General features: G+C 35.9%; 1 protein-coding gene across 1 annotated transcript in view; it reads right to left on the bottom strand.

Moving 5' to 3' along the window:
- The window catches only part of SYNE1 (spectrin repeat containing nuclear envelope protein 1), a 280,833-nt gene that overhangs the window by 188,756 nt on the left and 64,494 nt on the right, over positions 1-27,583 (bottom strand). Inside the window, exons 10-26 of the mRNA XM_058801698.1 lie at positions 24,201-24,308; positions 23,307-23,444; positions 21,974-22,138; positions 18,860-18,972; positions 18,160-18,328; positions 14,551-14,647; positions 13,001-13,203; positions 9,189-9,353; positions 7,571-7,723; positions 7,035-7,178; positions 6,533-6,706; positions 5,333-5,491; positions 3,157-3,321; positions 2,468-2,602; positions 1,487-1,645; positions 1,042-1,250; positions 694-802 (exon numbers count right to left, since the gene is read on the bottom strand). Of these exons, the coding sequence (XP_058657681.1) occupies positions 694-802; positions 1,042-1,250; positions 1,487-1,645; positions 2,468-2,602; positions 3,157-3,321; positions 5,333-5,491; positions 6,533-6,706; positions 7,035-7,178; positions 7,571-7,723; positions 9,189-9,353; positions 13,001-13,203; positions 14,551-14,647; positions 18,160-18,328; positions 18,860-18,972; positions 21,974-22,138; positions 23,307-23,444; positions 24,201-24,308 (2,565 nt within the window). The remainder of the gene's footprint in view (positions 1-693; positions 803-1,041; positions 1,251-1,486; positions 1,646-2,467; positions 2,603-3,156; positions 3,322-5,332; positions 5,492-6,532; positions 6,707-7,034; positions 7,179-7,570; positions 7,724-9,188; positions 9,354-13,000; positions 13,204-14,550; positions 14,648-18,159; positions 18,329-18,859; positions 18,973-21,973; positions 22,139-23,306; positions 23,445-24,200; positions 24,309-27,583) is intronic.

Raw genomic sequence — 27,583 nt, 5'->3', positions numbered from 1 at the left:
GTTTTATCAAGGCCATCCTAATAATGTTTCTCCATATAGCTAGACTCATAACCTGCTCATGGAGTTTCACATAAACACCTGAAGTATGTAGGTGCTTCTAGTATGTGAAATTTAAAATAACCCAAAAAACAGAAAGAAGGGTCAAGTCTCAGGTCTCACAATAAATCATTGCTTTAAACTAATTTAACTAACTAACTAAATCTTCAGCTATTCTATCAGTCTGTTATCAGTCACCAGTACAAAACTGAATGGTAGACTATTTTTTCCTCCCCTGTTATACTATGGTAGAAGAGAATTTTTATAATAGTTGATTTCCTTACATGTAAGTAATGAAATCTAAGATCATTCAAGAACCTGCAATCCAGAAATTTTTGCTTTTCTTTGAGCAGTACTTTTAACTCTGCATGCAATAAGATAAGGGGCAAACATTTTTTCAATCTGCCCCTATAATTTTAATGTTCAAAATATAGAGGGAAAGGGACCTGTCACTCTCTAAATTATTAAAAGTAAGAACTTCTGCTACATTTGCTGTAACATGCACCTTTCTCCTGGTAATGTTTTTAAGAATACCAGGAATCAACAGAGCTACTATGGTCTCTGTAGTAAAACAGTGCACTACTTCGGAGCAGAGTTTTATCCAGAGCCCCAGTAGCAGCGACTACAGCTTTGTTAGAATATAAGCTAAGGGCTCACCCCCACAGATGCTTTACACTGCTTGTATTTGGCAGTATCATTAACGTTTTCCTTTATCTTCTTTAGCTCTCTTTCTGTTGATGAAATCCAATTTGCCAATTCAGAAAATCTGAAAAAAAAAAAAAAAAGACAAAAATTGCTACCACAAAACAACAACCTCTTAAGTGTAGGCAAAAAATTATAAAATCCACTTGAAGCCCCACTATAATTTGTGGAGTTTACACAAAGTATAGTTTTCTACTTGAAGCTAAGATCATAGCATCACTTTTCCCATGGTACTATGATGACACACAGAGAAGTGACCATGCATAAGGCTCTGCCAGACCCAGGTAGGAATGGAGGTGACACCTGCTCCTATAGCCCTTCCAGGTGTCCGAGTGCTCTGTCAGCTTCATGTATGTGCTGTCTATCTGGGATTTCAGATCCTTCAGGATTCTCTGGCTGCTTTCCAATGTCCCCCTCACTGGATCAGACACTGGCAGCTTTTGGCACAGTTCTTCCATTCGTTGTAGCCTTTTCTCACACAGGTGGTAAGATCCCTTATCACCAAAGAACAACTGATGGGAGATAAAGCAGAAAATTAAGTAGAGATACAAACTGGAATAAATCACCCAGCATATCTTTATATTTTTCCTAAACTACTAAATTAAAAGAAACTTTTTTTTAGATCAAGAATTCATCTGTCATAAGCTGGACACAGAGAGTTAGTTGGCTAAAGAGTTAGAACTTCTGTTTATTACTGACACTGAAATGTATTTCTGCAAACACCCCCCTGGAGGCATGGAACTCATACCATGTGTTCCTTGATCATTCTTTCATTGCCTTCTCTGGATAACACCTTGTTCTGTCGAGCTAGTTCAGCTTTGCACTCCTCCACTGTCACCAGGAACTTGCTTTTCTGTACTTCAATTTTCAAGTGGATCAAATGATATGGGGCTTCTGTTTGAAGATCCTACACACCCACAGGGGCAATAAAGAAGCACAGAGATAAAACACTACTCCCACTACTTCCATGCAAATTTGCTACAAATAAATAGTCTAAAACCTGATAATATAGAAAATAAAACATATATGTTCATGAACAGATAGGGGTTTGTTCATACCCACTTTGTTACCAATGCCTTAGATTTATCAAAAGGTCATCAGTTGTGCACCAAAATTACAGAGACATCTTCATTCTCGGCAAGACATAGCAAATATTTCCTGCATAAAATAGTATTCACAACTGCTTCCATAGGTTTCTGCCTGCCTGCTAGTGAGACCCCTCATCCATCACCCCAACCTTGCCCAGCAACATGCTGTAGCAGGCAAAACATTCCATAGTTGGTGAGCAAAGTCAGTTGAGTTGTTAGAGTCTTTGGCATAAGACACAATTTAGGCTGATAGCCTGATGTCTTACAAATTTGTTTGTTTCGTCAGGAAAGTAACTGTAATTATCCAACATCAGCATAAGGGAAAAAATGCTAGCACCTGTACTCAAGACAGGTATCATTATGGCTGTATATAGCTGGGGAGAAATAATTAAATAAAAAGAGTTTTATAATTAATCACATTCCTGAATTTACTTAAAAAGGTTTTTCAAGAGGCTACTTGTAGGTGTAGAGGTATCTAATATTGTAAAATACTTTTCCCCCCTGTTTTTCTCAATTGTTTGAGAAGTCAAATAATACAAACTGTTTTGCTTTCTTTCATTTTAATTTTTTTTCAATATATAGGTCATTCAGAAACTTCCCAAAACTAAGACTGACAATATCCAGAGATGTCATTCACTAACCTTCCACTGCCTGTGGAGTTTCCTCACAGCTTCCTGCAGGCTGTGCTGCTCTTGTTCTGGGAGGATATCAGTAAGTTCATCACAAGCTTTTAGAAAGGCATTTAGGACTCTCTGATCCAACTGGTTAAAAAATTCCTGAAGTGGTGGCAGAAAGTGAGAAGATGAAGCTCGATATTGATATGCCAACAGGAAGTTCCCCAATACACTCTCTAAGTTTCAATGTTACTTCTGTTCAATTGAAAAACTGATATTTGAATAACAGAAATAATTATTTCTAGCCACTTAAAATCCAGCAAATTCATTTATTCTCAGCCAGTACACTGAGATGGCATTTTAACAAGAAGACATTTCAAAGTCACATGCATATGTTATGGTTATAGTACAGAAACAGATATTAATCTAAAAAAAGAGCAGTAGATGTGTTAGATTTTCAAATACAATGTTCTAACTCTCAATGGTTTACTGAAAACCCCACTCTAGGTTTTTTCACCTTCTGGTTGCTTACATCCAATCTTACATCAGTAAGTGAACTGATAATTTCCTCTTTTGTTTTTCAATATTAACATCAGTTTGAGCTGATCTGTACAACTTCTACACGTGCAAGAAATCCACACCAATTTTAGAATTAAGCAGGCTTTTATGTCATGCATTCAAAGATTTCCATGAGGAAGGTCAGAGAATTTACTCACGCTATGTTTCCTGAGAAGCTCTTCAGGATTTCCTTTTTCTTTTAAGCAACAATTGGCAATCTGTATTACTTTCTCCAGTTCTGCTCTAGACTCCTCAAACTTCTTCATCAAACGGCTATTTGCTTCTATGTTTTTTCTCCACTCACCAGCTTTCCTGACCATATTCTGAGTCACAAGCAAAGAAAATGAGCTGGCACTTTCACACTGAGTTTTATTCGCTCTCTTTCACCATGACCTTACAAAACATGCATTTAATTTGCTTCACTCTTTTAAATATATGATTTTCACCATGCTTCTCTCTCTCATGATCCCATTTTCCCTATTTTTAATACTGAGGCTTGTGCTAATGTCATCATTCAAATAAAAAATAGTAGATTAGATGATTAGATGTCTCTTATATTTTCAGAATGCCTCTGCCATTTGATTAGTGAGGTTTTTTCCTAAAGACTGCTTTCAAATGTGAAGCACCTGGTACAATCAGAAGCTTGCCATTTCACTTTTGCTAGCACCAAACTACCTCCCCTAACATGACTCAAAGTGAGGGGGATTTGACCCATAGATCCAACCAGTTCCATGCTTCAGTTCTTCTGACCTGGAAGAGGTTTGCATGATTATCACACCAGTATATTAGATAGGTAACTGGGCACAAAGATGCTTAGAGGACAGCAAATTTTGTGGTTTGGTTGCTGAAATCCTCATTTTGCAGCCCTAGTCACAGCTCTTCCATTAGTCTGCTTTTCAGTCCATCCCTGTGCACTGCAATATCCAGTGGCTCCAATTTCATGAGCAAGTAAGAAAGCTTACCAGGAGAAATGAACAGTTCAGCACTTTAACTGCTGCAAGGTACTTGCATCACTGCTTACTGTACATCCATTTCACCATCCTCACTGATTACAAACCTCAGCGTAAGGAACTTTGGTGAGTTTACCCAGCCAGCTAATCAAACCTGCAGTTCTCAACTTAAACACCTTGCTAAATCTCTTCAAAGTTTTCTGATAAAAATATCTGCATAGTAATAGAATCATATAGGGTTGCACTATTTACACAAAAAACTGCCAGTTTCCAGTATTTTAACTTCAAGTCTGAAACACTTTGTATGATTATACCCTATTTTTTGGGTTTACTTTCTAACACAAAAGAGATAAACCACAGCCCAGCCCTATAGAAACAGAGTGATTAATGTTGAACATGGTAAATGTACCAAGTTACAAGTGCATCTGCTTTTGCTACAATAAGCTTAACTTAAACAATTATTTCTACATCGTAAATCAATCACAACTTATCTTTAGGTACACTTCACAAAATATAATATAAATTCTGAAATTCACCTCTCAAAGAGCTATTTATTAATAGGTGATTTTCTGCAGTTTAAAAATCAGCCTGGATAGTTTTATACTGAATAAAAATCACCTGAAAATAAATGTGATAAAACCCATTATGTGGAAATCTGACTCAAAGATAGTCACAGAATCACTGAAAATCCTAAATTTGAGTGGACATAAAGATCACTGAGATAGTCTCTGGCTCTGCACAAGACAACCCCCAAAAAAATCACACCACATGTAATAGCTAATTTCACTTTAGAGTGGGGCTAGACTGGTGCTGAACAGCCCCAAAAATAGTAGTAGCAACTCATAACAACAGGTAAGGGAAAATACAGGTCAAAGGCCACATCTTTGGATCATCAAATGAAATAGATTTGCAGGTTTCTATATTCACAGTCCACTGCATTTTTTGAGGAAATAAAAAGTCCATGCGAAACTTGCATGTGCAAGTTTCCATCTTCCATGCTTTTTGTGAAAGGGGGTGTGTGGGAAGATAGAAGCAGATGATTAGCCAAGATAATAAAGTCAGGAGAAACAGCAAACAGTGCAGCCCTAACAGTAGGATTTCAGGCTCCTCCATCCAAAGGGCCCTGAGGCATGTGAAAGTTCTCTCAAATCCCAGGTTCCTCTGTGGCAGGCTCACCTCTGAATAAGTGCATGGAGAACATTACTGTCAATCCCCTGAATCCTTATTATGTGATAAAGACAAATCTTTAGTTGATAACTTGACATCAGAGAGGTGAGGTACCCAGGACAGTAGCTACAGAGCGATGAAATGTAGGTACAGTAGGATGGATCAGCTGCACATGAACAAATTTTCAGAAATATGCACCAAGGTATGGAATTTTTACCTGAAAAGTAATCTGAACTTGTGTAACTTTCTTCTGAAATGTTGACTGATGAAAATGCTTTAACACTTCAGTTGAAGCCACACATTGAAGGATACTCTGACTATTTCTCTCAATTAGGGACACATCTTTCTTGCAGTTTTCTTGATAAGCTACCAAATCCTGAAAGAAAAAAACCCATATATCTACCCTGGCCAGGAACAAAGAGGAAAAAGGTTTGGCAAAATAACAGGAAGATCCTTTTTGACAGTAAAGACAAAAGGGATGAGGTCACAAAGAGACTACACAAAACATTACGTGGAATAACACAGATGACAGAACTTTCTGCTGAAATGTAAACTGTTGTACCCAAACAGATCTCCAGCTATTCACAAAACAAAATACAGATATGTACTCAGGCTCTTTGGGTAGAGAATGGAGGTCCATTGATCTACATTGCCAATACACTGTAGATCAACACATTGTTCTGTGATTTAATTTTATGGTACTTCTATATTTATATAGTAGTATAACTGAAAATAACCAACAGTGACATAGGAATGACAGCTCTCAGTAGCAGGTTGAGATCTCAACCTTCCTGGCCTTTCAACAAATTAATCCTTCAAGTCAGCTTTTGGAATTCAGATTTCATTATAAATTACATTAAGTCATGAGAAATATACTTTTAAAAAGAGAGAAAAAGAAAACATGCATGAAATAATACAGGCCGAAAAAAAGTTTTAAAAATCCTACTTTGATTTAACTTTTCAAGGGAGTTCTGACTAGCTCTGAATTCCTCCAAAATGAAATGCTTATTAGCCATTAAGAAAAGTTAATGCTATACTGCAATTAATTTCAAATAAAGCACTTTTCCAAGCCTTCAAAAAACTTCAATAATAGTCCAAGGAAACTTAGAGAAGTTTCTGATCTTGATTTTTCATCTACCTAATAAAAAAAACATTGTATTTCTTGTATTTCAGTCCAATTTCCACTAGATTAAAAAAAAAAAAAGTCTTATGTTTACTTCTTGGATTTAAACCAGGACACTAGATAGGTACAAAAGTTTCTTTTTTTTTTTTATTTATGCCTAGCTGACTTTAGGATAAGGCTACATCTGTTGCCTGAATATCTGCTCAGCTTACAGAGTTACAATCCAAATTCCTAGAAAGATGATTGCAAATACTCAGAGGCAGCAGACCTCTGTGAGATGCTTTTGAAACTTACTTGGGCTTTTTGCTTAAGAACAGTTGTTGGCTGTGCTTCAGGATCCAGGATAGAAATTATTTCATTTACTTTTTCAAGAGATTCATAAAAATGTGTGATTTGTTTCTCCAGTTCTTCCAGTGGAGACAGGAGACGTTGGCATTCATACAGCAGGGCACTGGAATACTCCTTAACCTTGTGGTCAAGAAAAACAGTTATTGAAACAGTTGTAAAATTCAATAAATAGCAGCTTTTTCTGCATGTAGGTTTACATAGTTGTTACCCATTCTTTTTTAAGATAGAGCAGTCCTGATCTTGAATTACTCCTTAATGAAAAGAGTATTAAATTTAAGGATGGTAGTCTTAGCATTTAAGAGAAGCAACTCCTCCTCCACCCTGAATCAGCCTATTGTTACAACTATGTACTTGTTCAAACGCATATCTGTGAGAATTTATGTACAGGACCCTACTATTCATTATTACAACAGTCTACAATTTGTAGTAAAAAAAAGCATTCTGCAACCTTGCCCAGCTGCTCTTTGAGCCTTGTCAAAGTTGCCAGCATTTCATTGGCTTCCTCTTGGGAAACTTCTTTTGTAATAAGTTGCACCGTCCTTGAAACTGCTTTGTACTGAGCTTCCATTGCAGGCAATTTCTGCTTGATATTCTGAAACAAGAGTTTAAAAAAAACTTCAACAGTATTTATGCATTCATGGGAGATGAACACTGGATCATACTTCAAATCCATGAAAATTGAGCCAGAGAGTATCAACCTGAATAGATTCAGAGTCAACTCACCTGAATGTGATTTGAAACTACCAAGACAGAAATATCTACTGAGACAGTGTTGTGGAAATTTGCTCTAAAAAATGTCACTAATAGATTACAACTATATATATTTTAGATATATCTGGAATCATACCAAAAAAAAGCACCACTGGTAAAAACCCAATTAAAAATGGGAATGCATACTAAAATAATTTTATGCTATCAGAATTCAATATTTGCAATTTTCTTTCTTTTGAAAGAGGAAGAAAGAAACAAAAGGCAGACACTTACTTCTAAATCTTGCACAAACATTTTGACGTCATGAAAGGACACTTCTACAGGGACTGAAAATTTTGCATTGCTTCCATCAATAAAAGCTGTCAGATGGGCCACACCATCCACATACTCCTTCCTCATTTTGTCCAGTTCATCTGCTCGAGCATACTAAAAAAGAGAAAGAAAAGGAAAAATACAAAACAAAACACAGTAACAACAAAAAAACCCTAAACAAAACAAAAAACCCCAACCCAAATTAGACCAAACTACTTAGCAAATAAGTAATGAATTAAGAGAATTAGCATGCTTTCAGTGCAATTGTTTGTAGGAAATATTCCATTCAATGAAATTTAATATAATGGAAATAACCTAAATTCATCATCTGCATTAGTTTCAGTAATAATGATGCTAAGATGAAGGTCAGCCATACAGGAGGTCAGCCTCTTTTAAGGTCTGGGGAATGCAGACTTGTTTGTTTCTACCCTAGAATCAACAGTCCAATTGATTTCTCACTACCTACAATACCAATTTTGAAAATTCAGCAAAGAGAATAAAACATGAAATGTCTAGAAAAAGCTAAAGAATAAGGGAAATCTTAATAAAGGAATGCTGGCTGGAGGAAGGGGAAACACATGCCTTAGAAAGTAGAAAGAGCTGTGCGACAGAAATGGTGAAAAAGCCTGTGAGGAAAAAAAAACCCACATAGCCAGCATATGAAAGAAGCTGCATAAGTAGTGGAAGAGACATTTACATCAGTGAATCACCCTAAATAGCATCAGCAAGTAAAGCTTGAGAACATTCTTGTCAACAGTCTGGAAAAGTTACAATAGAAGAGAGACAATCATTTTCTGCTTTTCCTTTTAACTTGACTGCATAGGAGATAATAATGTCAGTAAAGGAAACAGATTCAGTACCTTCATACAGGCAACTGCTATTTAAAAATCACTGGAAGGGGACAATATTGATAAATGTATATTGACTAGAACAAAGATATTTTCTAACGTGCTTATGAGGTATGAAATAGTTCTGTGTAATTAAGATCACATCTTCTCTTTGTTTTTTAAAGAGCAACTATGGAAACCACAATTCCTTTTGTATCAGCTACATCTCTTACATGAGGTAAAGGGTAGGTTTATTAGTTTACTATAAGAGCCTGCTTGTAGGCAAGATAGAAATAGTCTGACCAAAATGGAGAAACATTTAGTGGTTGCCATACAATAATTGGAAGGAGCTTTCTTTAAAGAGTAGTAAAAATAATATTTTTCACCATGTTCACTGTTTAGCTTTACAGAGCTTTTACAGTAGCAATAGGTACTGAAAAAATAATTTTCTTTGTAGAACAGTAGAAGTTATGTATCAATAATAATGCATCAAGACAGGTGATGAAAAACTACAGCTTAGTTGAAAATGTCCCCTCACCAGCCCCCAAACAGCTGTATAATCAAAAAGGAAAATAAAAGAAGAGCCCAAATACAATAAATTACTGTCAGGGAGTAATTTCTAATTTAAGTACTGATGAACAGTTAGGCACTTTAGAAAGCTGTCCTATAGTCCTGCTAACAGGGCAATCTGTCTTGCTTGCCTGGAAATGACAAAGTAAATATTTAAAAGTTGCAAGGGCAAAATCACTTACCTGCTTAACTTGCATAAACAATTCTCTCCACCTTCCATTTAGCAACAGAAGCTGCTGTTTAAGGTCTCTGGAAATGGTCTCATCACATGTTTCAATTAGAAAATTACCAGCATCATTCATGGCCGTGTGCTGTTGGATCCAATGAGGCAAGTGCCGGAAGAAATCCTGAGGAAGAAAATAAAAACAGTTCCAAAACATTTTCAATTAGTCTTTATCTTAAATCATAAGACTAAAATTTAATCACCCGCTCATGACTTGATAAAAACCTCATTGAACAATTATTCTCTGATACTCTTCACATCAAATATGCCACAACAGGATTTTAATGTCTGTGAATATAACCTGTGGAATTAAAAATTACTGCCAGTTTACTTACAGCTCATTTTACTCCAGAGTGACTTCAGATAAACCAATGAAACTCCTCCTTAAGAGAAAAGCCCATAATTGAAAATGCTGTTAGGACTCAAGTATTTTCTGTGTTGTCCTTAAACAGTGTGGGCTGACAGTAACCCAGCCATATGCAAGCTGTGGAGTGGTCCTTCCCCTCCTGTGAACCACATGCAGCATTCCAAGGTCTGGCCTCTCACATGGCCTTTGAAGACTGATTTTTTTTATCACTGCTTCCTTCTATCTCAGTGCAGGTGAGCACAGAGGGGAAAGAGATAGGTGTCAGTGATTTTGTCCCCCTCACTGAGACAGCCTAATAAACCATATGCATCTTGCAGGCAGGTATGTGCACATAAACTGGTAGAGAAGACAAAGACCAATTCCCTCCTTTTCTCTGTTCCTGACAATGGGCAATTATTCCTAAGGCAGGTATCCCTGGGCTCTATGGCTCCACCTGTATCATAAACAAAACATGACTCAAGAACTGTCTCATGATTGTCCACATCTTCTCTGACATGGTTTTGGCTTGTCCCTGGTACCCTTCTCACAAACAATGCATAATTCAGTGAAGAGCATAGTCTGTTCCAAACAGACTGGATCATGAGGGTGCCTACCTTCAGGGGAAAAGGAGTAATCAGAAGCATTCAAGCTACCTGATCCTCAGATTTAGGAGGGGCAGTGATGCATTTTGTTTACGACTATCAATCTACCCTATAATTCCAAAACCATTCACCTTCCATGTGACGGTCCAATGCAGTCCTTTGCTCAATGGTACATGAGAAAAATTCCTATCCAACCACACTGTCAGACACCCCAAGTTTCAGAGCTACAGTTCTGAAACTGTATTTGTCAGAACCCATCCCCATATAAAAGAAATTCAGATGCAACTGTAAAGAAAAAGTCACGTGGTTGTATACTGGTCAAATATATTGAAGAGAGAATTGAACATCACACAGTGTTTCAGTTCCTTAAAGCTGAGATCAATAGGATTCAGGTGCTCTGTACTAAAATATCAGTGAATAAATTTAATCAGCTCAGTAAACTGCATCTGCAGTTTGAAGCTTTTTTCACTTGCAGTGGAGCAACCCCCTTGCTTTGTACAAAGGCTAACCTGTATGAGCACATCCAAAAGAAATAAAGTCTACTGAATCTGGCACTGGTCAGCTTTCCAATGGTCAGGCTCATTAGAGGGCAAGAAGAAAAAAACATGTGGAATGAACTACTCACATCCTTGTTTCCGCACCTTACTTATTCCCACAAACCATTACCTTCTGCAGACCTGGCTGGGGAGGCTCTCCATTTCAGAAGCCAACCTAAGACGTGTTAATTTTAAACAAGTTTGAGAAGCACACCTCATTCTCAATTAAAACACTGCACCTCTTTTTAAGGAAGTCACTAGATGAGATCTAGAAGGTCTCTAAAACCTTTTGGATACAGCTGTGTGAGAAAAGTGTGGGAGGACAGAGTGAAATTATGGAAAGTGCTTAAGAGGTAGTGGAAGTAAACAAAGGAGCTGTAGAAGGAACAGTTTGAAAAATACAAGCATACTGGTATTTTTTTTGCAACATCTTCGGTATTACAGATTCACAATAAGGTTTCTGAAAACTGAAGCCAATGAGAAAGCGGCTTCAGAAACGGGGCACTTTCTCTTCCAAATCAAACATGCTGGTCTGGAAACGATGCAGAGATAACGCAAAGAAGACAAAATCATGACAGCATGATGAAGGGCTACTGTGGTAGCCTACCATAGAATATAGAGGTCTTAAGTAATGCAGGTAAGGTATGGAAATGGCCAACTTTGTATCATATCACTGATATCATTGTGGCTTTACAGAAAAAATATTTCAAAATGTTAAAAATGTTTGATGCCATATTCCACACAATAGTTATCATCTTACACCTGGTGTTCCAGATGTTTTTTCTTCATGGGTGTAAAACTTAATTTTACAAACCACTATAAGAATTGATTTTGGTTTTAATGATCAAATATTAAAACTGCTAAATCAGACCTATCCTTGGCACTATCTAAGTGAACATTATTGCTGTGGAGAGCCAAATTCAAAATTAAAAGTAGAAGTAACTTTTAAATATGTATGTCAATCTACAGACAGATGCTATCAGTCAGTAACCTTTAACAGTTTTGAGCCAATTATTTTTAAGAAAAAAATTAGCATTTTGGGAAGAATAAAGCTTCAAGTCTAAGGTTTTCAACAAGATTTCTTGAATTTCTTGAAATCATATATCAGAATGAAAAGAATTACTTTTTGGATTTATGTTAGAAACAAAAAGCAAGTATATACTGTATGGGTATGTTCAAATTTCTGCTTTGAAAATCTTTGAAGATAAAGTTATACATCTAAACAGAAAAGTACATGTTTTGATTTTATTCATATACATGGATTTAAGAATATTTCATTTTAATCATTGTTCAGTTACTTACATAAAACATCCACCATTATCTAAGATCACCCTGACCAGCAGAAGTCATCCTTCCTGCCCAGTAATAATTTTTGGTATCTATATTATGCCACACTGGGTTTTTTCATTGTTTTATTTTAAAATTGTATTCCATTAATTTACATCAGTTTGAACTAACAAACTTTAAAAAAAAGTATACTGTTTTTTTCACATAACATGAAATGCTCATCCCTGACCTGATGTCAGTTTGCCATCTTACAGCCCATGAGAACCCTACTTGAGTGTGAAGAGCTATACAGCTGCTATATTTGGATCAGGTGCAAATTCAGCACCTATTAAACACAGGAGTATTCAAGTCAATCCAGGTTATCATTGAAGGTTTACAAACCTAAATCTCAGTGCCTCAGTACTCTAACATTACAACAGGAAAAAAAAAAAAAACAAAACTAACCAGAAGAACTGTCTTTATAACTTCAGGTCTCCAAAATCAACTGTCTAAAAGATTTCTGAAATGCCAGGGAAATGGGTTTATTAATCAGCCATCAAATATAACAACACATATTAATGACACTGCTCTTTGAAGGTTATGAGTACTGAAATCTGTCATCTAGAACAGTCAGTGGAAATGTCATTATAGGTAGTCCATGATTACTCACTTTGGTGCTAAGAGCTGTACTTGCCTTTGAGTGAATCATGCAGCATTCCTACCTCTGAGCAATACTGCTGCCCTGTATTCATGTCAAAGATGCCTCTAGTCAGGGTACCACAGATAAGGCTTTCTCTAGTGTGTATATATTTGTATATATACATATATATATATGTATATACTTGGGTACACATATATTTGTCTCTAGATGCTATACAAGCAAACACTGAATCTCCTGTGTTGAATGAAGACAGGATGTCCAAGTCTGAGCAAAACCTAAGCAAATGCAAAAAAAAAAAAAAAAAAAAAAAAAATCAGTGTTTCACAATTTACAAAACAGCCATATGATTATGCTACATACCTTTTTGGAATGTTCAGGCTGATTCAGCATTTTTTCAGCATCTTCAAGCCAAGCTTGTAGACCCGCCACAGTGCTGCTGTATCTGTCCCAATTAGCAATTACTTCTTCTAGCATGCTTCTTACACTTCTCACCTCTACTGAGAGGTTCCTCCACTGAGCTGTGGTGTCACTCATGAATTTCATCACATTCTCAACTTCTTCCACTGAGATACAGGAAAAACATTGATTATTTTGTTTCATTACCATTTCTGTAAAGATTAACTTTATATCATGCTTATTCACTGTCATCAGGGAATGTTATTTTAATGTAACTTCTATTTCGGTAGGCTTTTATATACGAATGTTCAGTTCATAGCCCAATTTTAGCACAAGATCATGACTGAGAAATCAAATGTGTGAATTAAAGACTTAGGAAAGTACATAAAATGAGTGCTAAATTAAAACAGTAACACTGCATATTGTGTGTGGTGTCCATTTCAAATCTGCAATTAAAGAAATCAAGAGACAGACTTGACTTAAAAATAGTAGCAAATGAGAGTTGCATAATATAAAAACACATATTATGTCTACATTGAAAAGTATGGAATGAAATTCTGATCTTCCTGCCATTGACATTGAAACTAAACTGCTGCTAATTTTTGCCATTTAACTTTTAGCATTTTCCACATGGCAATAAAGGAAAAAATGTGTCCTTATTCCATTTTCTTCCAGAAAGAAGAAAAAAGGGCAAGCAAATGCTGAGACTTCACAAAATATGCAGAATATATTTGTTTTAAAGAGTTTTTAGCCAATTTGAACTGCTACTGCTGAATTCACTTATGATAGCATTTGTTCTTTAGAACAGAATTTGCTACTGGATTTTATTAATAGCATTGAATAAGTCTCTGACTTTTGTTCTTTGTAAGAATACCTTGAAAAAATGTTTACTTTTGTAAAATTTGGGTGCCATTATCAATTTAATTTTCACAACAAACTAAAGTATCCATTTCCTCCCCCCCTTAACAGCAGTTGCAACAATCCTCCAAAGACATTATTGTGCTACAGATTAATGTGATCTCATGTCTGTAACTATTTAGGTCAAATATTGCCCTGGAATTCTCACTGAACTCAGCAGCATTCAGGAATGACAGGAGCCAGCTGTTGAATCAGCTATACATTTTTTCTCATGTATGTCCATACTGCAAACTACCATTTGAGTTCCTCTTGCAGGTTTTCAAACTTAATGAATAACCTCCAATAAACTACAGGATGATTTTGCAACTACAATACTGGGAACAACTCCCAGTTGCCTTTTTCTTTTAAATTAAGTGAAGCTAGGGAGTATTTCCAGGCACTAGAACACTGTTTTCCCTACTCCTAATTTGGTTTCCGTCACAATTTTTTATCCCAAATTAGTAACACTGAAATAATCCAAGAGTTAGCATGGACAAAAGGCTTTTCCCAGGAGGAAGTCTGAATATGACCATCCCCCTCCTCTGGAGATTCAGAAGCAGCAGCCTGCTCTGGACCAGGTGCCCACATGCTAGTGACAAAGAAATACAGGTATTTACCTGAGCCATTTGCTTTGGCATACATTTCAGCTGCTCGTTTCAAGATCTGGTAGGTAACTTCATACTGCTCAAAGAACTTACTATTTTCAATAACAGACTGAAAAGAAAAAAACAGATAAAATAAATATGGGTATTAGGATTAGCAATAATTTATATAAAATTACATCAGGATACTGATGATGACATTTAACTTCATTATTCCTCCATTCATATTTTCATCATGATAAAATAATATTTTAATACCATAATTATAAAACAGCATACAAATGTCACCTTTTCAATTTAATGGTACAGCAGAGTATATAATTTCAAATACAGATTTATTTACTTTCCACATGGAAAGGTTATTTGAAGTTCCCTTATTTGCTGTCTTGCTGGATATCACTAGCATATGATACTTAGAATATGCAGAAACTGAGTAACTAACAAGTTGTTTAGTGAAAACTGTTTTACACTCAAAACTAAGTGAAGTCATTTTAATAAAACAGAAATTTTCCTTCATATATGTCGTCACAAAAATCAAATCCAATTGTTCCTGTACTAAGCCTTTGCAGCAAGACAGGCTACACCTTAATAGATGAAAAAATTTTGCTTTATTCTTCAATTTTTCTTTACCTCCTTTGCAATTGCCAAAAAGTAAGATCATGGAAACACTGCACAAAGAGATGCTGCTTTTCCAAAGTGTGACACAGTTCTGTTCCTTTGTGAGTGATGGTTTAGCTCTGTGATGTGTTAAAGTGCGATGAATAAATTATCTGGAAATATTTTGGTAAAAAATTTATGCCTCTGACATTTATGCCTCCTTATCCCTTATGGCAAATGAAACTGACCTTTTTTTACATGTTTTTCAGAAATGTTATTTCCTTTAAGCGCAATACAGAATTATAGCTCTACATTATGCAAGCACATTATATCTTGCATTACCAGTGTTAAAACAGGAAGAGAAAGGTAGAGTCTGGAATGGTTCTGTAATTCATGTTATATCTCACCCCTCTCAGCTACAGATTACAAAATTAAGGAATGCATATCCCCACATATGTCTATACAAGCTTTGGAATGCCAGAATAGACAAAATCAGGCAAGTGTGATTTCGATCAAACCAGGTTTCAAATAAAGTCCATGTTCAATGTATTTTTACAGGAGAATCAGATCTTGTGTGTTCATAAACCCGTATTATATAACACGAAAAATGCAGTTAAAAATAATTCTGCCAGTATATACCTAAAACCTTTCTATTTAAAACCTTCGACAGTTGCTATGTCAGGTTACAACAGCTATCTAGTAGATAATTTAGAACTGTGTTTATAACTAAGGAAATTAGAAGTCCAGAACAATCACAATTTTTCTCTGTTCTCCTGTTAAAACAAAATCCACCATGTATGAAAACCTACAGGCTTTATCATGAATTGTGTGACAGACTCATGATTTCACCTTTGCCAGACCCATGCAGACATGTCAACCTGAACCAAAACCTCCAAGACTTCACATGAAAGAGCAAAAAAAATTATGTAACACTGATATCAAGAGCTATCTGAAATGTTTCCAAAAATTAAATAAAGACATTTTACTGATTAATATTGTCTACCATCTGACAAGACTCCTTGAAGAAAATAAGCAGCTTTCTCAAAGAAGTGTAGCATATGATGCTAAAAAAGTGCTAACACAGCAGTGCTACAACACATTTCCATGGGGTAAAATCCATGGATAACTGTACCTCCATTACAGTGGAATTTGGCACAATTTATTATTCAGGTTGATGGTGTGCAAGTCTGTGCTGACCTTTACTTCTGGTATATGACAGACGGGTGAAAAGATGTTAAGATTAAGTAAAGATCACCACTTTTATTTTTAAGCTACAGTACAAAAATATTTTCCAGGCATATGTTCTATCCAGATCCTAATTACGCATGTTCCTAGAATGCTGACATTCCCCAGTCTGTTTTGGCAGACAAACAGACTTACATTTTTATCTCCTGCTAATATAATCACTCTGACTATAAGGTACTGACTACAGTCTTCCTATGTAAGACTCCTAATATACTGGCAGAGTAACACTTGTCCCTTAGTCCTAGAAAACTGGTCCCAGGTAAGCCAAAGCACATCAATTCTCTCTCCATCACATCTTGAAGGAGCAGAAGTCAAGGCCATTTCTAGAGTGAAAATGAGATTTATTTATCTTCTTGTCCTGATTTCCTCATTTTGATGTTATACAGTGTCAAAAATAATGCAAGGAAGCATCTTCCTTCCCTAAAGACCACCTCAGCATCAGTGGTCTGAATTACAAGAACAGTTGAGGCACTTGCAAACTAATATACAAATTAACAACTTCATGTTCCTCTTAAAGGAAAAAAAATAAGTTACTAAAAAACCATTAAAATTCAAGCCATTCACTGTTTTATTATTTCCCTTGTCACCTTTGAGTAGTTTTTTTTACAGCCTTAGAAAGTAAAAAAATGGACTACAATCCTAGTTATCGCACATCACTCCAGCAAACTAAGTTAATTCAAGTAATTATCTGAAGCTTGTGAAGCTTGTCCATAAAAGAAGGTTAACTGACTCCTGAATTTTTGTGTGTCCCTAACTGCTAGAGTTTAAACACTTTGAAGAGTGAGAATTTCATCTAAATTTCATTGAGTTTGAAATTTTCTTTTCAAAAAAGTGGGGACATCAGTAATTTTCTTTGCTCTTTGACCTGGCTCTGAATGGTTCTGTAACTGCATTGGTTTTTTTCAGACTTAATTTTTGTGCAAGTTTCTCCATATGGATTAGATAGAAGGGAAAAATATATTTAGACCAACCCTGCTTCTGAAAGAATCCTTCATGCCCTAATGTAGAAGTGCAGCAGTACTATCATTCTACCTACACTTGGCACTGCACGTGTGAATTTAAAAAGATGCAGCAGCGTAACACTGAAGAAGAATTTATCAATGAACACTTGTAAGTCAAGAGTTTCTGTTCCTTAACATTGTAAATGGCTGACGCAGAGCTGGAGCAAGCTCTTTCCAGAATAGAAATTTTTAAAAAGGGTTTAATATACTAATGATGAGTAGGAAAAGAAAAATCTTTCTTTAAAAGAAGAAAATTAATCCCCTATAGGTATATTATATTAAAGAAATATATGAAGGTAAAATAACATTCTGTTTTATTTGTCTTTTGGAACACTCTAAAAATATTGTGTGTGAATGCATGCCAAATGCCTCCTCTGTCTTTAACTCTTAAAACTGTATAGACTCACTATAAAGTGCTTCTATCCAGGTGTAAAAGGAGATTAAATTAACTTCTCTGGAATTGCTATAAAGAGGAAGCAAAAATCCAGGATTTGGAACCTCCAGACATGCTTCCTAAATTAATCACTGGACAGCAGCTGGAATAATATTTCTCTTTTTCAAAAAATGATGCAAAGAGAATAATTTTTACTTTTAGCCTTTAGACTAAAGTTCCTCCATGGGGAAGATAGATTCACGTCTGAATATATATTTCATAGGAATGCAGTCATAAAGTTGATGACTGACAAATCTGATATCTGTGTCTATTCTTTTATACAATTCTAGCAAACTTAAATATGAGAATTTCAAAAATGGTTATAAAAAGAGGACAACCCCAACTTACAATATAATTTTGTAGAAGCAGTTCCACGGACTCTCGCCTTCCGTATTTGATTATCCATGATTTTAACTTTGATTCTGCAAAGACTAAGAGTGACAGCAGACGGTACTTCAGCTCCAGAAACTCCATCTTCAACAGATGGAGCTCAGATGAAGAGACAACAAAATTAAACCTATAAAATGAATCACAGTACAATATAATAGAGCAATATTCATTTCTGCAGAAGAGACTGAAAGCAGTTTGGATATTTTTCTAATCTTTCGCCTCATTTAGAATCTACAAACATTTAATTATGTGTGATGATATTCTAATGACTGCTCTTGAACAATAAACTAATTACATTTTTTTTTAATCACAGAAAACATCAGTTCACTTCTGTTATTAAGTTTTGCAAAGTCATTTTTCTTTTTTTTCACATGCATCCTGGCTGTTATATAACATTTCTTCCAGGGACAAGTAATAACAGCATCAGTATAAAAAAAGTACTCCTATCCAAAATTTATCACTTATTTTGATTCTCATCCATCTTAAAAGCATCAGGTTTTTCAGTATATTTTTATGTATATTCCAGGAGGTTTTTCCATCCATCTCAGTTTGCCACTGAGCAATGTAACTAGACAGGAATCACTGCATGAACAGATAAAAACGCAAACAGGCTTCCCTTCATGCACAAAAGCTTTTCATTTCAGATTGAAAGCCTTACCTGTCTGCCATATCCTCTAACTGGTCATGTGGAACAGGCACGCCATTAACAGACCTGGTCCTGTGGATCTCGTGGAATGCCTTTTTGTGACCATCTATGTTTTTCAGCAGATCCTGATTGGATTTTAAGAAAGAGAGAGATATTGAGAGAGTGGGGGGAGGGAGGAGAGGGAGAGAAAAGGCTCACAGTAGGCTATCTAACTAATAAGCACAGTTTTAAGCCGGCTCTGCTGACTCAATGTAGTTAACTATTTGATCGTGCTCTCACATTTCCATGCAAGTTAATGCACACTACATGAGCATTTACACCAACTTAAACGTTTACACCAGGGAACCTCCTCATGTGAAGCTCTGTTACAGCCATTTCAAACAATTAGAAAAGATTTTAAAACAGGATACACTGCAAAAGGTTTAACAAAACAAGAACCCTTAACTGTATTAAATAATCTCTGAAATTCAGTCTGCCAGTATGCTAACATCCCAAAAGCATAATCCTCCTAAATTTACTCTTTAAATCTTTATAACAGATACTAACCTTTGCTAAGTATAGACTGAAATTTTAAGCAACTAATCTGCTCTACTATATATAGGAGGAAGATCTATAGCTCCTTCTCTAAGTACATATCCCATATTTAGTAAACTTTTCACTCTCTCACCATCAAAAGACTTCAGGATGGCTGTCTCAGCCCTGCACGAGCGACTGCGGAATGTGGTACCCGACCTGTATTGCTGCGATCTGAACCGTAGCAGTGCGAGCCCTACAGCAGAGCACACTTCAACTGTAACTAAGCAACACCGCTTCACACGGCTTCCTGGAGATTACATACTGAAGGGAATGACTGGCAGCAGCCTTTGAAGAGATACTCTCAGCAGTGACACGTCAAGTCCCCCGAGAGAGCACGGAATGGTGGGGGTTTTTCACTGCAGACAGACAGCTGCTAGCACAAGGTGCTCAGAAGCCTGCCAGCAAAGATCATAGAAAGGTTCCCCCTCTCTCACCTCAGGGGAAAAAATGCAGGCTTCTGCACAGATACTACATATGTATTTATTCCTACGTGCCAAGGAAGGGCTTCTCCCCAGCCAAATCTCGGTGCTTTCACAGGAGGAATCAGTGGAAATTCTCTGGCTCAGCTCACCAAATGGCCCCACTATTCCCATCAACCCACCTGGGCTTCCATTGTTTTCTGCTTCAGCCAACACCTTGCTGTGAAGAGAAATGAGCTAGGCTTTCTCAGATGCAGGTGATGTGCTGATTTTACCATGCTGAAGACTCCTGACTGGCATAGTCTCACATAAAGGGAAGATTTGGAACAAATATCTCAGCTGTGTTTGGGACCTTGACATACAAGGGATGCAAAGGAGGCAAAGGGATGCCCCCAACATGCACCCCTAACTGGTGAGTCAAAACAAATCACAGTAGCTTCATCCAACATCAACAAGAATCTCATGAAAACTTATATACAGAATGCTCACAAAATGAAATCCTGCCCTGGGAAATGACCCTTTCATATTGCCCTTAATTCCTGGATCTCAATAGCAATAGCAACTAAAATAAGCATAGGTGCTTGCCTGATTCTAAAAGGTTTGTCCAAATAAGCTTGTACATTTTGTACTAAATTTAATTAGGCCATAAGCTATAAAGTTCACTAAAATAACCCATTGTCAGATGAGACAAAGATAAAAAGGAAGCAATGATGTCATCTGAACAAATCCAAACAAACCAACCAGAAGGCCACGAGGAAACAAGGACTGAAAAAAATACATTAATGCATTTCTGGTGCTATCCAGTAGCACATTTGGATTCATCAATTCAAATCTGAGCAACAAAACAAACTCCAGGAACAGATATAATTATGTATGCTTCTCTTGAAGCTTTTTCCATCCCACTCCCATGGGAAAACTCCCCTGGCACAGATTAACCTAAATCAAAGTTTACTTGTCGGCATGGAAATCCCTCTACACAGCATTTCTAATGAAAATAAAAAATACTTTAGGGCACACTCTTTTGTACTTTTTATGAATGTATCAAAAGGAGGTCTACAGTGTTCACATTCTAAGAACAAAAGAGTGTTTGACTTGTTAATTTTTTTTAAACAAATGTCAAGTCCTATGAATCCTGAAATCTTTGATGCTACCAAGAAATTAATGAAATTTAGTATTACAAGAGACAAGATACTGAAAAAATCCATATCTTCCTTAAAGATCTTAATTTTTTTTAAATTTAATTAGTTACTACTCAAGTTAGAAGAGCTACAATTGTTCTAATAAAAAGGAATCAGGTGACCATGAAACTTATCACCTTTTCATGATATAACATTACTTTTTGATGAAGAAACCTTACCCATATCCTAAACACAAAAAGTAACAATTTTACAAAAAAAGTTTTAATATAGTAGTGATAGAGGAGAAAAAATAAAAAATAGAAAACAATATAGCCTCAAGTACTGCCTTTCTCTACACCATCTTTTCCCTTCCATTTACTGGTTCAGTTTCTTTTATCATCTCACCAGCATATCTTTTCACCAATACATTTTTCTCACACATATTATGCAAATCCACAGAAAAAAACCTCACTGCTTTGGTTTTAAATGAGAACTTGGACTCAGCATAGAACGATGGTACAATTATTTACATTCATCTGGAAAATTTCCTGTTTACCACAGCATGCTATCTGCCATCACAGATGGCTATCATGCTATCTGTCATCACAACACTATCAAAATTCACTGCATTCTCATTCCCCCCCCCCCCCCCCCCCCAATGACTGTCACCTGCACTGACTATCAGCACAGTTAGTGAATTTATTCCCTTTTTCCTGTTTCACCCAATTAGTTCATACTGGTTGAACAACGCACCCAATATTATGAACTCCCTACGGAAATTTACTGTAGAAATTAAAACAGTAATACCTGACCTACTTCAGGTAGAAGAAGTAAAAACACTTGAAAGCAATTCTGAATATCTGAATATTGGTTGCAAGATACACAGATATCACAGTTCAAATCACCATGACAAGATACCAATGTTTAACCACCACCAGCACAATGCAACCCACAGAAAGTAGAAACAGGAAACAATGGAGGGTAACACACAGAACTAATGCATCCCCATCTACCTTATGTTGTTCAAGCTTCCTGTGTATTGTGTTTGCTGTTTCCTCATGAGCTTGCTGGACAGTCACTTCTTCCCTCAGAGCAGCCTCTGCCCTGTAGAGCCAAGCACCAATGGTACCCAAAGGTGCAGGAAGGGATTTATCAAGGTGTATGTGCCAATCGAGCATCTAGGAAGTAAAAGGTAAAGGACAAATTCCTCTCTTGCTAAAGAATACAAATAAGTACATTTATAAAAATCATACTTTATACTGTAAAATCAAACCCCCATGTAACAGAGTATAATAGAGACATTAGTCTAGGTATATTATTCCACATGAGTTTGGAAATTACAGCATTCTCACAGGCAACAATATCTCTATAAGAATTTGTTGATTTATCTATTTCCCTTTCTGAATAGTAATGGAGTAACTGAAACAAATGAGAATCAAAATACCTGGAATTTTATCAGTTAATATGCACAGAAAAGGGGTACAAGAACTTCTTCTGCCAATGTAATTTAAATCATCTTCCTGTATAAAATCTTTATATCTCTATATTGAACATACTTTCTATATGCAAGATTCATATGAGTCTCAAAAGACGGTGGAGGGGAGAATATAGCAATAAAACACTGTGTCTTATTGGCAATGCCAGTTATGAGAATGAAAACATAATGAAAATTATGTGAAAACTCCAGAATAATTTTAAACAGATCCTCTGGTAAATACATGACATAAAAATATATATATTTATGCAGTATGGATATACACTAGTAATAATGTCTTCATAACTTTTAATTTGGGTCAAACAGTATAATTTGCTTAAGATTTTTCATTCAGTTGTCCAAAATTCCAACCATAAATACTAACATTAATTTATTACTATTGAAAATAGGTCAAAAATAGAATTAAAACCTCATTTATTGGTAACATATTCAGTATTACAAGAATTAGTTTAGTTATACTAAAAACTGCTATATTAGAATTTCTCAAATAACTAGCAATTTACATTGGAACATTGAGTTTGGAAGTGGCATTGTGTATGCTTTTCTTTCTATCAACAACCTCTTTAACTTGGCTGAGCACAGTTACCACTCTTTCAAGTAAAGGGAAATGGGAAATCTCCAAGTCTTGTCCTTCTCTTAAAGTTCATATTCTATCTTTGAGTGATATTAAAGATGATAGTACAGTAAATATTCTCAAAACAAATACAAAATAATTCAGCAGTGCCAGAAATTCGGTCCACTTTTAGGTCCCTAATGCCCATTTAAATCAATAGCAAACAGATGTTTAAAGGATTTCAAATTCCACCCTTCATTTAATAAAAAAATACATAGCACAATGACTTTCAACTTACCCTGGAAGTAACTCTCTCCCATGCTTGCTTCACCACAGCTTGATCAAGTGATAATTTACCATCTTTCCTTACTGATTGGGTTGCAAGTTCAAACTGTTTCCTTTTTACCTCATATTGTACTCTGAAATGCTTATATGACTGCACAAAGAGAAAACCAAATCAATTGCAGTAGAGAATGAAGGAATTAAATTCTTTAACATTTATGAAGTACCATAACCTATGAAAATTTTGCACTGATAGCTGTCTTAATCTTTCCTAAAGAAGAATAGCACTGAACTTTTATATTTACTTGCATATTTTTAATTTATCTTTAGATATGACTTTTGTATTTCCCTTCAGCTATGAGGTGCACAAACCATATATGAAATGAGATAATAACTGATGAGATAAAACTGCAACTGGATTTAATGCTACTTGGGACAGTGGCTGCATTTAGAGAGCAGTCAAGCTTCAGGAGTAAATTTAGGCCAAGTTTTGTATTTCTGATTTAGACATTAACCTTTGAGAGAGTGAATGAAAATAAAACACTGTGTCCTGTCCTCTCCACCTGTCACTTCATCCAGCCTTCAGTCATACCTCCTATCTGAGCTAAATCATGCAGGATCTGGAGGGAAGGCACAGACACATGCTCTCTCCTAACTAGGACAGTCCCTTTTCACACTGCTGGGAACAGCTCTGTGTTAGGCAAACCATCTGTGCACTGTCCTGCGTAGCAAAGCTGGAGCTGGCATTGTAACTCCTCCACCAATAACAGGCAAGACACTTTGTGTCCTTATTTCTTTAAACAACATTATAGTGACTCTCATACTTACAGATTGCACAAAATACTGCAGTACCTGTTACACATAATGATGACAAAGATTTGTTATCATACACAATTTCCCTGCTGCTTACCTGATACTTCTCTTGCAAGCTTGTTTCTGCCACCTGTGCTCGGCCTATGTCTCTTTCAAATTGTTCTGCCCACACTTTGAGGTCTCTCAGCACCAGTCTGTCTTCCTTCTATGATGCAGTACAACCACACATTAAAAAAAACAAACCTTGCAGCCTTTTAGTAGAGCTATCAGATGCAGTCCAGAAATTAACATCTCTGTAGCAATTCAAGGTCATTAGTTGTAGTGAAAGCAAATGTGCCCAATGCTCTTATCATTTACCTTCTTACAGTTTAACTGAAATGCATTCTCTCAGCATAAGAGAAGTCACCAAGTAGACATGAGTCTTACAGGAGTGAAATCATGACTAACAGGGACATTGCAGAGTCAGAGATATCAGCAGTTTTCATCTGATATTAAATTAACACAAAGTTCTTTAAAGATATCTTACAAACTAATTTTAGTCTTCAACAGATTGGCAAAGTCAATTTTCAGTTAAAAAGTTAATAGAGCTGAGACAGGAGAGGATTTTTTAATCTTTTACCACGATTTTATTAGCTGGTCTGCTAATGCTGAAAAGTTACTGGCTGATTGACTTCAGACTAATCCTTGACATAACCAAGTCTAGAAGTTAACAAAATATTTAGAATATTTTTAACATAGAAAATGAAAAAAAGAAAGAAAACCCAAGTATATTAAATTTCTTCTCCTTCTGTGCTATTTTATGACTTTGAAGAAAAACATATTTGTTTACAGTTTACCACTTCAGTCTGTCATGGCACTGCAGCTTTGTAAGGCTGCAAAGTTCTCTGCAGAATTCAGTGACCTGGCAGTGGATAGAAAAACACTACTGGGAAGTCTCAGGTCTACGAGCATGTTACAAGCAAAAGTTATCAGGAAACAAAGTGTTCTGTGCACTGTGTAAGGAGGCTGGTCAAGCAGGATACAAGTGTCCCTCTCAGATTTCCAAACAACCAGATGTTCGTTGGCTGCTAATCAGTGGCTAATTTTTGAAACCAAAGAAGCCTTATCACTGTAAAATTTGTCAGAAATAGACAAACAACAAATTTGGCTATTACAGAACAAATGCATCTTACATCTCATCATATAAGCTAATCACCTAAAATGAGTCACACTTCAAGCATTACATGAGAGAAGAAAAACTGGACCATGGGTTAAAAAAAGAGTTGTCACTGCCTGCATTTAAGAAACAAAGTACTGTCTTGTAAGAAATTAACCTGACTGGGGAAAAAAGCCAATTTATGGTTCCTTTCTTTGAAAGTTCCCTAAAATTTGTAAAATATAACTTCCCCTTAATAATTTTTAGAAGATAAAGCTTTTGCTTTATTTCAGCCAAGGAAAGGACAGCCTCTGCTCAGAACGGTTAAGTTGGACGTAAATTGCACAACAGATTTGCAATTATCACAGTTGTCCTGATAGCCAGGTAGCTGCAGTGAGGTTAACATGCTGTTAGAGCAGCTGTGCAGGAACCAAGTTCTCTGTAGCTTGTGCTTCTGTCTTCTGAGAAACAGTATAGCACAGATACAACACCTCCTTGCTCCAGCTATCTGTAATAATGGGCTTTCCTTGGTGTCCCAAGAAGCCAAAACTCCCAGCACATCTAAATTTTCAAATCATTTCAATATAGAGAAGGAAAATAAAATTTCTATTCTTCTTGTTTGTGTGAATATAACATCAAGATTCCTTAAGAAAAGAAGCAAATTCATGACTACCCCCCTATGAGGAAGATCATAAAATAATTTAGGTTAGAAAGGACCTCTAAGATCATGAAATCCAGCCGAGTAGAATATAAAAAAGAGCATCTTAACTCATTCAGCCATGAAGAAGGAACTTTGGTATTAAATTTGTTCTGTTCCTAAGAATCTATAACTTTAGTGAGACTACTGAGATCTCTATTAGTATTAAGCTGCCAGCTCCATAAAAGCAATACTAAACTATGCATCTTAGTGGACTGAAATACTACAGCAATCTCACTAACTGAAAATTTCAGTAAGATATTATTGGTTGAACTGATGAAGGGAAGAAGTGTGCCCAATGCTCTGTATATTACTTCTAATTCACACTATAAAATCCAGTTTCATAAAACACTGTTTCATATTCCTCATATTACTTAAGGTAAGACAGAGCATCTATATGACTGCAACTGTTCATACAGTAATCTGAGCAGAGCAGGTATTTTGCATGATTACATCACTAGTTTAAAACTTTAAATTTAAAACCCATTCTGACCACATGTTTTTGAAATAGAGTATCTCTGGGATTAAGAATACCTTGATGGCACCTGAAGATAACACAGGAACAGCTTCACCTCTCTCAGACCACATATGGTTTCTCTGATACTAAGTTAAGAGGTACCATTTAGCCTTCTGCATTTTAAAAAACTATTAATTTAGGAAAATTTGGATCACTTTAATTGCAAAAGATGTAGATGCTTTAGCAACCACCTAACTGGATGCTATAAATTACATTGTGTAACAATGCATGATGAATCTTTTATTTATTCATATGTTTTCACAGGTGTCCAGTTCAGTAAACCACTTACCACCTGCAAATTAAATTCTGTGGTCCTTGGTTGATACTAAAGCATTTTAAAGTCTCAGTTTGGGAAATCAACAGAAGAGATTCACTTTCTTAGACACCAAGGTACTTGTCATCAACACCCACCAGATTTAATGAGCTATCATTCTTAAAAAAAGGCTTTCATTAGTGTCTAGTATTCTTACTCTTAATAAAAAAAAAAAAATCAAAATTACATTCTCACTGATATGTAAACTATTTTCTAAAGTCTGGCCCTCTAAAGTAGCATACAGATCAGAAAGATCAGAAGATAAATCATCAAACAGAAATTAGCTAGAATAAATATAACTATTTGTGCTTTCTCTGGCATGAGGACCATTGATCTCTGATCCATCTATTTGAATTTATCTAAAATCCTGTGGTTCATTCCGTATGCTACTTCAAAGCAGTATTTCTAAATATTAATTTATCCTTACACAATTCCATGAATGTTCACATATTCGTAGAGACGAACAGAATTGGAGCACTCAGCTGACAAGGAACATCAAAGAAGGTATTTAGAGGGAAGAGTTTGAGTTCTGGTGTGACAACGGCAAAAATTTGCAAAGAAAGTTTTCAGCCCAGAGTCAGTATTTTATTAACTGATATGCCAGATTTAATTTGAAAATTACATAACACAGAATACTGTAGGGTTGAAAGAGCTTAAAATATAATGAGAATTTTAATTATGTACTGGAGAGGAAGTATTTTGTTCAGTTCCCTAACATGTAATTATAAACAAGGTGTACTGATCAAATTCTCAGGCACAGACACAATAAAATTTTCAACTATTACCTTTTAAATGAAAAAAAAAGCTTAAGTCTGTTT

Source organism: Ammospiza caudacuta, chromosome 3 (genome assembly GCF_027887145.1).
Source record: "Ammospiza caudacuta isolate bAmmCau1 chromosome 3, bAmmCau1.pri, whole genome shotgun sequence".
In the NCBI taxonomy this organism is placed as follows: domain Eukaryota; kingdom Metazoa; phylum Chordata; class Aves; order Passeriformes; family Passerellidae; genus Ammospiza; species Ammospiza caudacuta.
The sequence above is the reverse complement of the archived record's forward strand: the minus strand, read 5'-3'. Positions and strand labels throughout refer to the sequence as shown.